Source organism: Schistocerca cancellata, chromosome 7, assembly GCF_023864275.1.
Source record: "Schistocerca cancellata isolate TAMUIC-IGC-003103 chromosome 7, iqSchCanc2.1, whole genome shotgun sequence".
NCBI classification, from domain to species: Eukaryota; Metazoa; Arthropoda; class Insecta; order Orthoptera; family Acrididae; genus Schistocerca; species Schistocerca cancellata.
Genome location: NC_064632.1, coordinates 594,880,441 through 594,894,208, shown reverse-complemented (window position 1 = coordinate 594,894,208; position 13,768 = coordinate 594,880,441). Strand labels below are relative to the sequence as shown.

The 13,768-nt window shown below is 39.7% G+C and overlaps 1 protein-coding gene across 1 annotated transcript in view; it reads right to left on the bottom strand.

The window, feature by feature from the left end:
- Window positions 1-9,861, bottom strand: part of LOC126092926 (cytochrome P450 4C1-like) — a 219,966-nt gene extending 210,105 nt beyond the window's left edge. The window contains exon 1 of the mRNA XM_049908657.1: window positions 9,650-9,861. Within this exon, the coding sequence (XP_049764614.1) occupies window positions 9,650-9,861 (212 nt within the window). The remainder of the gene's footprint in view (window positions 1-9,649) is intronic.
- Window positions 9,862-13,768: the final 3,907 nt, after the last annotated feature.

Genomic DNA, 13,768 nt, shown 5'->3' with positions numbered 1-13,768 from the left:
ACCATGAAATCCAAGTTTTCTCACCTCCCGCCTAACTGTCATAGTACTTGCAGTGGATCCTGATGCAGTTTGGAATTCCTGTGTGATGTCTGGATAGATATCTGCCTATTACACATTACGACCTTCTTCTCTGTCAGTCAACAGACGAGGTCGGCCTGTAGGCTTTATGCTGTATGTGTCCCTTCACGTTTCCACTTCACTATCACATCGAAAGTGGACCTAGGGATGTTTAGGAGATTGGAAATCTCGTGTACAGACATATGATACAAGTGACTCCCAATCACCTGACAACGTTGGAAGTCAGTGAGTTGCGCAGAGAACCCGATTCTGCTCTCTCACTATGTCTAATGACTACTGAGGTCGCTGATATGGAGTACCTGAGAAAAGGTGGCAGCTCAATGCACGTAACATGAAAAACGAATTGTTTGGAGGTGTCCGGATACTTTTGATCACATAGTGTACATTGGCTCCACATTTAGCAGTCATATATAACCGATCGCTAGCAAAGAGATCCGTATCTAAATATTGGAAGGTTGCAGAAGTCACACCAATACCCAAGAAAAGAAATAGGAGTAATCCATTGCATTACAGATCCAGTGTTTTGAAACATATGATGTGTTTGAACATTATGAATTACGTAGAAGAAGACAATTTATTGACAAACAGCCAACACCGATTCAGAAAATACCGTTTCTTTGCGAAACACAACATGCTCTTTATTCTCACGAAGTAAGAGTGCAACTGACAGAGGATGTCAAATTGATTCCATATTTTTAGATTTACACACCGCACTGCACACGCCACTTCTAATTAAACAGCGTGCCTATGGAGTATCGTGTCAGTTGGGTGACATGATTCGTGATTACCTGTCAGAAATGTCGCAGTTGGTAGTAATGGATGGAAAGTTATTGAGTAAAACAGAACCAAAATCTTACGTTCCCCAAGGAAGTGATATACTCGCTCTGTTGTTCCTGAACTAAGTGATATACTCGCTCTGTTGTTCCTGAACTAGATAAACGACTTAGGAGATAATCTGAGTAGCATTCTTAGATTGTTTGCAGATGATGCTGTCATTCATCGTCTTATAAAGTCATCAGATGACAAAAGCAAATTGCGAAACGATTTAGATAAGATATCTGTATGGTGCGAAAAGTGGCAAATGATTCAAAATAATGAAAAGTGTAAAGTCATCCACATTAGTAGCAAAAGCAATACTATACAGTTCGGTTACATGATAAATCACACAAATCTAAAGGCTGTAGGTTCACTTAAATACTTAGGGATTACAATTACAAATAACTTATGTTGCAACAATCGTATAGCTAATGGTGTGGATAAGGCTAACAAAAGACTACGATTTATTGACAGAACACTGAGATAATATAGCAGATCTACTGAAGTGACTGCTTACGCTATGCTTGTACGTACTTTTCTAGAGTAATGCTGTGCGGCGTGGAATCCGCATGAGATATGATCGACGGGGGACACAGAAAAAGTTAGTTTGTAAGTAGGCTGTTTATGTTTTCTTATTGGCAACGTTACGTAGCGCACTGTATGAAAATCACTGGCTGTGCTGTGTGCAGTCTGTGGCTAGTCTGCATTGTTGTCTGCCATTGTAATGTTGGGCAGCTGGATGTGAACAGCGCGTAGCGTTGCGCAGTTGGAGGTGAGCCGCCAGCAGTGGTGGATGTGGGAAATGAGATGGCGGAGTTTTGAGTACACAATGGATATTATGAACTGCTATGTATATTATGCTTTTTCAACACTATTAAGGTAAATACATTGTTTGTTCTCTATTAAAATCTTTCATTTGCTAACTATGCCTATCAGTAGTTAGTGCCTTCCGTAGTTTGAATCTTTTATTTAGCTGGCAGTAGTGGCGCTCGCTGTATTGCAGTAGTTCGAGTAACGGAGATTTTTGGTGAGGTAAGTGATTTGTGAAAGGTATAGATTAATGTTAGTCAGGGCCATTCTTTTGTAGGGATTTTTCAAAGTCAGATTGCGTTGCGCTAAAAATATTGTATGTCAGTTTAAGCACAGTCCTGTATAATTGTTCTAAGGGGACGTTTCCTATGTCGACCCTTAGCCGAGGATACCTCACTGGAATCTTCTGATTTTTTCTTGTAGTTTGTGTAATTAGTGTAGCTGTTGTTTATTGCTAGCGCGTAGTTGTAGAGAAAATCTCCTTTGTAGTTGCAGTCTTTCATTGTTGTACAGTACAACAGGTGTGGCACGCCTGTAGATTTGCACCAAGTATTTCGCAGCTGCAATTAACTAGATATTATCTTCAGTGCTATGTTAATGTGTTCTCTTATTTTTGCTCTTCAAATTGTGCTTTTCTGTGTTGTCGTGTGAAATATTGTGACAATAATGGTGTGTGAAAAACGTAATACTAGGCTCCAAAGTAAACTGAGAAATAACAGTGAAGACGAAAGCAGTGTGTTAACGCCACCATGTAATAAATTAACAAATATTCAAAGTAGTAATTTGGTGACTGTCCATAGGGAAATGGAGCGTGCGTCAAATAATGGAGTAGACAGTGAAACAGGTAGTGAACAGGGAAGCATTATCGATCGATCGGTCGGCAACAGCTCGCCTCAGGAATCGGGAATGACAGAACACAATATTGCAAATACTGTAGACTCAGGTTTTGGGTTCTCATCGTTTTCTCAAATGAGTCAAGACACATTTTCCGCTTGTCAAAATGTGAATGTTGCCGGTGCAAATTCACTGCCGAAAAGCACAGAGGAACATGTTTCAGACACCAGTGCACTGTTATTACAGTTAATGCAACAAATGGGACAAAGGCTACAAAAGTTAGACACAGCGCTTGAACAAAATCAGAAACAAATGGGACAAAATCTTCAAAAGTTAGACACAATGGAACAAAATCAGAGACAAACACAGCAAAAGCTTCAGAAGTTAGACACAATAGAACAACACCAGAGACAAACACAGCAACAGTTACACACAATGGAACAAAATCAGAGACAAACACAGCAAAAGCTTCAAAAGTTAGACACCACACTTGAACAAACACGTGAAGATTTAACTACTGAGTTACATAACATTGAATCGAAATGTCAAAAAGTCTGTAATGACGTAAAAACACAAATTTGTGAGCATTTTCAACCTATTTTTTCGCGGCATGAAAATGCATTACAGAATCACGAAGCAGCCATAAAAGAACTGCAAACCATTGTTCATGAAAATCATGAGACCTTGTGGGCTAAAATTGACTCAGTTGCATCTACCGATTCGGTTACGAAACTTGCAAAAACTCAAGAAAACTTAAAGGACACAGTAGATACTCTGAAAATTGGTTCAGAAAGACACATGGAGGAAATTAGTTCATTATCAGAGAAAGTAGTTGAACTTTCGGATCAGCTAAATAATTTATCTACGAAGGTAGATGATAATCTGAATGACACAAAACCAGTAGTCTTTAATGACACAGAAGAGTGCGAACAAATTAGGAAATTCAAACAAAATCAGAACCAAATTAATACGCAACACCAAAGAGAAATCCGGGAAGTACAAGATCAGCTGACACAGACAATACAAGAATTACGTATTTCAGAGGACACTCGCGCCCCAATACGGGAAGAGGGACATAGAAATACGGAACAGCCACAAAATAATAACACAGGGCATTTCGGAAGTTATGAAAGAAATTGGCAAGGTACACCGAATTTTGAGATGGAACCGCCGACACGACGTAACAATGACCGACATGCGACTCGCCGACATGATGATTTTGACTATAAGCTGTTCATTACTACACGTAAATTCAAAACGTTTAAGAATTCTGCCAACGACATTCATCCACGAGCGTGGCTCCATCAATTCTCTCATTGTTTTCCTCCCAACTGGTCATTAGAACACAGATTAGAGTTTATGTGTGGCTACTTGGAGAATGAACCAGCTGTAAGAATGCGATCGGTCATTCACGATTGTCACAGTGAAGGAGAATTTTATCATGCCTTCCTCTCAGCGTATTGGTCTCAAGCTACACAAGACCGAGTAAAACATGGCATCATAATGATGAAACGTTTCGAACAATCTGAATTTTCCAGTCTTATGAAATATTTTGAAGACATGTTGCATAAGAATCAGTATCTTTCAAACCCATACAGCCCCTCAGAACTCATCTGCATTTGCTTAATCAAACTGCCTGAACATTTACGACATATTATTTTAGCAGGACGTTGCAAAGACGACATTGAAACTTTTCAGGGACTGTTACAAGAACTGGAAATTGACACTGACAATCGTGGAACGCGAAAACAGGAGTGCAACAATTACAGGTCACATCTGTCACAATACCGCGATGACAAGGCTATTCTTATAACGTAAATCGTGACTAAAACAGACACCACCCATATGACAACCGTTGGCAGAGTAGTAATAATTACAGGGAAAGATCACCTCTCCGTGGTAATGACTATCACAGAGACAATCAGAGAAACAGACAATATGGGAACGAAAATAATTATTATCAAGGGAGACAGAATAACTTTAGACACAATGGTCCACCGTGCAGTGCTAATTCAGGGAGAAATTCTCCACCACTTAACCGACAAGAAAGAAACTACAGGAACTACTGGCATGACGACAGACGATGTGATCGTAACGACAGACGTGAATTTCATCAGAACTGGCGGGATTCAAACAGAGCAGGGCCCTTTCGTCACGGTGAATTTGTAGAAGTTAGGTCTCCAAATCCCAATAACGATGCACGCCAACAAAGAAAGAGACAATGACTCGTACCGCAGGCAGCCACTTGCGCCCGCTGGCTCAGGGAAAAATAACATTGACGCTAACCTTGAGCAAAATTCCAGTATTCTTTATGGACGAATACCGCATGATAATTGCTTTCAAGTTGAAACTCTGCGTACTGGGAAGAGTAAAGGTTTACACCACATTTTACATGTAAAACCGTTTATTGAGAGATAATCTGCTTTTTAACTTAGTCTTTGCCATAAAATTTTTCACTTCACGCTACTAGTACAATTTGTCACACTGAGAAACTGTTAACATGCAACAATGTTTTGAAGTTAAATATCCAGTCAAGAACCAAGAGAACTTATTTAAACAGAAATTACGAATGCATTGTTATAGTGAACAGACGACACAGTGTTATTGTGTGTACATTCTTGCTTGTTAGTTGCACGATTACGTAACGACCATAAGGCTGACATACTTAGAACATGTACCTGTACTGCTAATGAGATTTTAATGCAACATTTTGGTTTACTTGAAAATACATTCTAGATTTAAAGTACTTTCTGTGAAATACCAGATGACAGTGGTTAGTTTATGTAACAGCTACACGATTTTATCACGATGCTACTAATGAGTGACAATTTACAATGTTGCTTTTGCGGTGTTTCTGTTTTATATCTGCACAGTTTTTCTGTGTTATTCTGGAAAGTAAAACATGTTTTAGTAGTAACTTTTGTGGTATAGCTACAATGAGACAGCCTTTTCTGTAGCACAACAATACATTACAGCACAGTAATCTCTTCATTACAACAATAAGTGTAATAACTAAGATATCTATATGCAAAGCATTTCACTTTTGTTTATCATGAGGTAAGTACATTGACTTCTGTAGAACTTAGCTTTCGGAGGACAATAACTACGACACTTCCACAGAGATTATCTTACAGCAAGAAGCACATTTAGCGCTACAGGACACGTATTTGAGTGATTAATTTTGTACTTAACACATTTATTTTTAAAGATATTTGAAGTACAATGATACAAAGGTTTTCTGTAACACATTTCATTCCATTGCTGTAATCTGTAACACCTGAGGGTATAATTACATTAATCCTCAGGGGGGTACACGCTTACTTTGTGTATCATGTGTTTGGCAAGCACAAGGAGCCCTAGCTAATATGGTATTTGCTTATACAATTTTACACATCGGTACCATATTCCTCTAACACATAAATTACATAGCTATCTGATCATTTAACTGAGAGAGACAAACTTTTTTACTACGGCAGTGACAGATATTTACGTAATTACACCGTTGGATAACTTCACACTTACGAAATTGTATTTTGTCTGTACTTTGTGAACTGTTCATATTTTTTTCGGACCCATTGTGATACTATGAGAGCTTTGAATGATGTATTTGGTATGAGATCATGATTTTTAAAGTACGTTTGAGGTAGATGACACTACTGAAATGAGCAGAGAATTTTGTTTAGGTTTTGAAATTATTGCAGAAAGCTATGACGTTTTTGAGATTTGACTGAGGTGTTATGATGTTATTATTACGACGACGATGTGTATTATGCTGCTGAGGTATGTTTATGATTAATAGGCTGATGCTATATGAGTTATTTGATTATGCTACGTATCTCTTATGATGAAATATTGAAGAAATGTCGACAAATATGTATATGTATAATGAGGTAAGGAATAATGAGTAGTGGTTAGGGACTCTGGTTTGTGAATAAGGGTGTTGGAAACCAAGAATCGTACTTTATGAGTTATGAAATGTATGTAAATGCGTGAATGTATTACAATGCTGACGAAAATTTTTGGACACTGTTATATTCATAAGATTTTGTTTCTACACATTTGCAACGTAAATTCTCGACCCGTGAAATTTTCTATATGAGACTGTCACTGTAGCGGAAACTGCTGTCGTAAATATTTCTGTAAGAAAGTTAAGTGACCACCTGCACGTAATGCGTCGTGGGCACCCAGCTGTGTCAGACGCCTGGAGAGCAAGCCATTAGGGTGTGCCTTTTCGGAAGCACAGGTAGGAAAAAAAAAGGGTGGCCATTATCCTCGCTATTGACATTTCCTTGTTGAAAGCATACTGTGGAGCTCGTAATTTATGATATTTACTGAAATGCCTAATGAAACGATGAGAAACATTTCACGGCTATTGTCTTGCTAGTTGAGAAAAATGCCATATGGCTTGCCTTATGTATTTATTTACACATTTTGTTTAATATCAAGTTTCTAGCTGCACTGCAGCATTGGTTAAAATAGAATTTTATAGATGTACTAATATAAATATTTTCTGTCTACAGATCCAGTAAATACTAATTTTGTAATATATTTCCCAAAAATGGGGGAGCACAAAGACATTTCCCTTCACAGTAACTGCATACGTAATTTTCTTTTCAACTACTTGGTAATTTTTTTTTGGTAGAGTAAGTTTTTGTGATGCATCACTCTAGTGTTAAGATGTGACATAAGTATTAAACATGGCCATTTTTACTGTAATATTTTTTCTGCTTGAGCTTTGTCATGTATAGATATAAGTTTTATATTTTTTATATTTGCTGCAGCTGTTTGCCAGGCATAGTGCTACTGAATTTTAAATTGTGTTACTCTTCTAAGCTAGTTTTACTACTGATTTATTTTTCTTGTTTGCTGCACAGTGCCTTATATTAGTTGTAGTACTGCAATTGCTTTGCCAATTTAAAATTTTTGTCCTTGATGTTTGTGTTAATTGTTTTATGCTGCTGCATTGCCTTGTCCCTTAGTTTAGCATCTGAGCTCAGTAGATTTAAGTTAGCTTAAGAGGGGGTAGCCTATAAGAGAATGAGTTGCGATGAATTTGAAGAAATGCACTGAGAGGTTATACGAGAAAAATACAGAAAGCATGCTTGGATAGAATTTTTTTGGCTGGAGCAAATATCGAAATAAGACGAAAGATCTATGGAATGAAGTTTTGGGTTGGACTGCAGTACCAAATGTTACACTGATAACAAACCCTGTCCTTTCCTTTTGTGTTATCCCGCTATGTGTTTGTGTACCCTTGTGTATTTGTTTTCTTCCTGTCTCTGTGTAGTTTCATAGAATTTTTCCTTCTTTTGATATTAAGCTACATTCACTATGATGAGGAATACTGTTCTCCTCAAATATAATTGGCATTAATAATATGTTATTTACCTTGTAAATATGCTTAGACATTATTTATTCTGTTTTGTTTTAATGCTCATGTGTGAAGTTGATGTTTCAATAATTATTCTGATCTTTTATGTATTTACTTATGTTATAATTCCTGTAACACTGATGTATATGTTTATTGCAATTCTTTTGTAAAGCCCCTATTACTACAAATGTTATCTGTATTATTATGTTTTAATGATGTATTTTGTACCTTTGTTATTGTATTTTTCTGTTATAAAATTGTAATTGAGAACAGTTCATCAAATTAAGTAACTTGTAAGTTACATTTCACTGCACACGTTTCTGTTGGTCATACTATATGGACAATATGTGAGAAGTAGGGACTGATAGTGTTTGGACGTGCGTTAATAATTCAGCAAGGGACTGGATAACAGCATTACTGGTTCTAAGGACAATTCCAAAAACTTTGTGAGTGCACAAGTGGTGGTTCATGGACTTGCTATATTGTCCACAAGACTCTTCGATGGTGATTGTGGCACCTGCACAGTCGCAATAGGTGGTTGCTGGCTGTCTCTACAAGGACTACAGTGGGTCTGCATCTTTGATGACCCACCAATACCATCATCTCTACAAGGACTACAGTGGGTCTACTCTGTGATGACCTACCTACCAATCATCTTCAAAACGTCGAATGACTCTGCTGTGGGTTTGCTCTGTTGTGGCCCATTACCTGTCAGCATGTCAAGAGTCAGCACTGTCTTTCAGTTCGACGGACAACACTACTTCTTCAAGACTGCATGGAAATCCACTACTTCCGTGTGCATTGTCTTTTACTGCTCAGACTTTGAAAAAAAAAAAAACTCTGAAATTTTACTGTGATGAACAATCTGGACTGTCTTTATGGACTGCCATTGTAGTGTTGGGCAGCTGGATGTGAACAGCGCGTAGCGTTGCGCAGTTGGAGGTGAGCCGCCAGCAGTGGTGGAAGTGGGAAATGAGATGGCGGAGTTTTGAGTGCAGAATGGATATTATGAACTGCTATGTATATTATGCTTTTTCAACACTATTAAGGTAAATACATTGTTTGTTCTCTATTAAAATCTTTCATTTGCTAACTATGCCTATCAGTAGTTAGTGCCTTCCGTAGTTTGAATCTTTTATTTAGCTGGCAGTAGTGGCGCTCGCTGTATTGCAGTAGTTCGAGTAACGGAGATTTTTGGTGAGGTAAGTGATTTGTGAAAGGTATAGATTAATGTTAGTCAGGGCCATTTTTTTGTAGGGATTTTTGAAAGTCAGATTGCGTTGCGCTAAAAATATTGTATGTCAGTTTAAGCACAGTCCTGTGTAATTGTTCTAAGGGGACGTTTCAAGTTTTGTACGATCACGATATAGGGGAGAGTGAGCCGCGGATATGATATTTGAATTGAGATGGCTATGATTGAGACAAAGGTGTTTTTCGTTGCGGCAGGATCTTCTCATGTAATTTCAATCACCATCTTCCTGCTCAGAGTGTGCAAATATTTTGTTGGCATCCACAGAACATAAATCATTCTGTGCGAGCGCTGCTTTCTCTCATTTTGTTAAGTGTTCGCTTTCCCCGCGCGCTATTCCGGAGTGGAACGGTAGAGAAACAGCTTCAAGAGGGTCCGATGGCTCCTCTGCCAGGAACTTAATTTTGGACAGCAGAGTAATCGTGTAGGCGTAGACGCAGACGTAGTACTGTAGCCCAGCAGTGCGCCAGAGTACAAGGAGCCCGACTCACCTGAAGATGTCCCCGTAGCGACTGTGCAGCTCCGCGAGGCGGCCCCACAGCACGGGCAGCCGGTAGAAGCTGAGCGCGTTTCCCAGCAGCGGCAGCGCCGGGGGTCCTGGGATCGACGTCCGGCGGCGGGCGGCCCACAGCCAGACGGCGACTGCCAGCAGGCCAGCAGCCAGCCAGAGCAGCGCCACGCAGCCGGCGGGCACCAGGCTCATGGCTCAGGGAGTGAAAGACCGCGCCTGCCCTGCCTCCTCTATTTATACGCCCTCAGTGCGTTTCCCTCCTCGCCCTCCCTCACACCTTGAGCTGTCACTACAGCTCCGGCAGCCGATCACGTACTAGTTCGGAACAGGTTCCAACAGAGTAGTATAATTTTCAGCACTATGCTGTAGGTCACCTTCTCTCGGCCGTGAGAACAGGTCGCACAGACCGAATAGGCAAATGCGCAACCACACGCGACAAGCCACTTCTTTACATTTTATACAAATTCTTCCAACCGATCTCAGCCTGGCACCTCCTTTTTCGTTGTGCATAGTTACTCGTAGGCTTCTTTTTCTCTCACCACCGTGTAATCGAACAGCAATGGATTTCTTCGCCTATTTGCATGTAGCACGTTATATAACTTTACATTCAGGGTGAACTACCAGAGCCTGCAACACGCGTCGACCCTCTGGACGCCTTCTAGCAATTCGCTACGGTCCTGAGCCGTTTCTGCAGACAACGGCACAATCAGCAAACTCCCTCATGGAGCTTCCGACATTACCCACTAGAAGATACACTGAAGCGCCAAAGAAAGTGGTATAGGCGTGCTATTCAAGTACAGAGTTATGTAGACATGCAGTATACGGCTCTGCGGCGGCAACGTCTAGATAACACAAGTGTTGATAGCTGCTGCTACAATGGCAGGTGCATGGGGTCTTAATTATTATGCAATAGTTTTGGTAGCTGCGTGTCCTGTTACGAAGTCTCGTAACCGGTTGGCACTGACTAGTATTAGTACGCAATCTGACTGCATAAAATAACAATAAAGAATGAAAGGAAATTTCCGTTAACACAATTGATTAATTAAGTCCACTGCAACTATAAAAGCTACGAAACAACAAAGCACAAGTGTAACTGTTCTGGGTGTGGTAGTGTGATTCAACGTACGTGTATCTGGCACTGTTCTTCTTCAATACGACAAGATATTTTAAACACCATTTACAATGAACTAATTGGACAACCAGAATTGCACATGCAAACCAGAATTACAAGTCTAATACATGAACACGAGCCAGATGCTTTGTTGACTGAACCTGTGACCAAGAGGCATTGTCATAAATTTTTTTTTACCTCCATATATATTGACGAAAACATCTTCCATCTATACATTACACCAACCGAACAGCGTCTACTGTCTCGCCCAACAGAACAACTGCACACGACATCCTCTGAACTAGTACTGCTCTCGACATCCTCTCAACAAGTACTGCCCACGACAACCTCTGGACTACTGTAGGGAAGCAGCCTACTCACGCCGTATAAAATTCACATCAGTCTTTCCATTGTGTGCCAGCCTAGTCCGCTGTAACTAGCTCTGACGTCATAAATGTTGCGCAATACTTTAAAAACCAAGTAAATAACCTGAAACGGTTCTAGCATGTCAGGATTAATACTAAATTAATATGTGTTGAATGTCAGTTCGATAACTTTAACCATTTTCGAAATTTGGACATTTTTCTATAAAAATCATTGGCACAACAGAAAAGAGCTAGAGACTTAAAAATTTATATTTAGATTCCTTTTTCATAATTATTTAATAGAAACAGTCTTCTGGATCTCACAAATTAAGATTTTAGTTGAAATTCATGATTTTCTGGTTTTTGCCTTAAATATTAAGGAAGCAAGATAGATTAAGTAGGCTAATAAATAAGGCTAGGATGTTTATATTTAAGTAGAATGGAGATCCGCTATAATCATAAAGATGTGAGAAGTTTCAATTGAATAACTATAAAACTATAGCGATAGCGTATCTCCAAAGGGCAAGTTCAGAGCTCGTCTACTGCGTATAGTGTAATTAAATTAATTCTATCGCCTAAAATAATTGACTTAGCCACATCAGCCTTTTATTATGATTACTTACGTGTGTGCTGATTGCGCATTTAAATTGAGAGCTTCATCGGCCATCAGCAAAAGAAGCTATGATTTATTCAGTGACTTAAAGTGGTGCATTACTAGCGCAGCGGCTAGTCGGGAGAACCGATTTGATCAGGCGTTCCCTTAGCCGTCCGCACCGCGGCTTTATATATAAGAAGGCTGCGCGAGGAAAAAAGGCCCCAGTTCTCTCCAGACGCTGAATAGCACACCATCTCTGTCGGGAGTCGCATCGCGTCGGTATCATTGCTATAAACAGCCTCGGATGCCGTATTAAGTTACTCGGGATACGCGTAACCATGAAATCGATTTCGAGTGAAGTGTAAATGCTGGGATGACTTTAATGATATATCTTCAGTTTGCGAATGTCGTATTTTCACGTGCCGCCGCGGGACAGACATTCTACCATTATTTAGCGTGGCGTTTGATGAACATTATCATCAAATTATGGTGAGCATTCATTTAAACATTTAATTTGGACAGTTATAGTTGCATCAGCGCATTAGACTCTGAACTGCTCTGTTAGTCAGATTGTGTGGATTCTTTTTTTTCATTTGTGACTTTCAGAATATAACGAAGTTTTTTTTTCCGCGATCGTTTTTGATTGTGAATCCCAGACAATCTCCTAATTCCTCAGAGCTATAAGCTGTAACTGTAAGTATATTTCTCAGATGAAGTGGGCACTAGGAATTCTAATTACAGGCTTCACGTTTTGCTAATCACTTTCTGGTTGCCAATATTGTAGTTAGAGAGCCAGTATTGAGAACGGAAAAAGACAGCATAAATAATAGGAACATTTATATAACAATTAATTCCACCTGCCGGCCCACATATGGTTAAACGCAGGGAAATGCATCTTTTCTATTCTACATTACATTTATAAAACAAAATAATTCCTCCTCCCGCCCCACATATGGTGCATCGGCCGGGAAAGAAACTGAGTAAAGTGAAAGTGAATTTTAAATATTCGGATTCGCGAGTGAAATGCGACACGCAACTGAGTAATAGAACAGGGAAAGTGTTACGCGTGTATGTGGATGACGCTATGGGATTAACAACGCATCTGGATTGACGGAGCTGGCACTGAGTCTAGCGGCGCTGCCGGCATCACGAGAAGCCAGTTTCGCCTCATCGCAGTCGTCCGCCGGAGCAACCGGAGCCGCGCCTGCCGTTGCGGGCCACACAGCAGCCGTCGGAGTGCCGTCTGCAGTTCAACGCGCCGCGTCGCATCAGTAATCCTGGTACGCCGCGCCGGCAACGCCATATGTCGTGCAGAAGGAACTACGTTAAGTGAAAAGCTGTTAAAAATTTTACTAACCTGCACTAAAAAACTGTCGGAAATGGAACCGCAAGAAGAAACTGAGGTTAAACTTAAATCAGAACCTATGTCTGTTGAGGGAACTGTAAATCCAGACAATGTTTCAAGTGTAAATATGCATGAAAATAGTAATATTAAAGAGAAATATGAAGTATTGTCTCCTGACAGTAGTGTGAATAGGGGCAACGTTTCAATAATAGAGACCCCTGTAGTAAAGCAGAAATCAGAAATTGTTAACTTATTGGATGATAGTTTATCTGATGAGTTAAAAACGAAACAGCCATCAGAGGTGGTAGAGTTTAAACAGGAGAAGTTAGATATGACTGATCAATCAGAAGTTTCATTTAGTTTTGATGATTCTGGTCTTGGAGCTAGTTTTTCGTCACTTGAGTGTGATAAAAAGCCAGCTAGTGAGCAACCCAAAGATACTGAGGCTATAGATTTAAATGTAATATTACAAGCAATAGCTGCCAGTAATGCAAAAATGACAGCTGAATTAAAGTATGAGATTGTGGCCAGCCAAACTAATTTTAATAAACGATTGGAGGTAATGGACGATACCTTCAAGGCTGGTTGCAATAAGTTGAAAGAGGATCTGGACCGTTTGAATTATAAAATTGATTACAATCATGAGAATATTAAGAAAAAGGTTGCTCAACAATTTTCTGAAA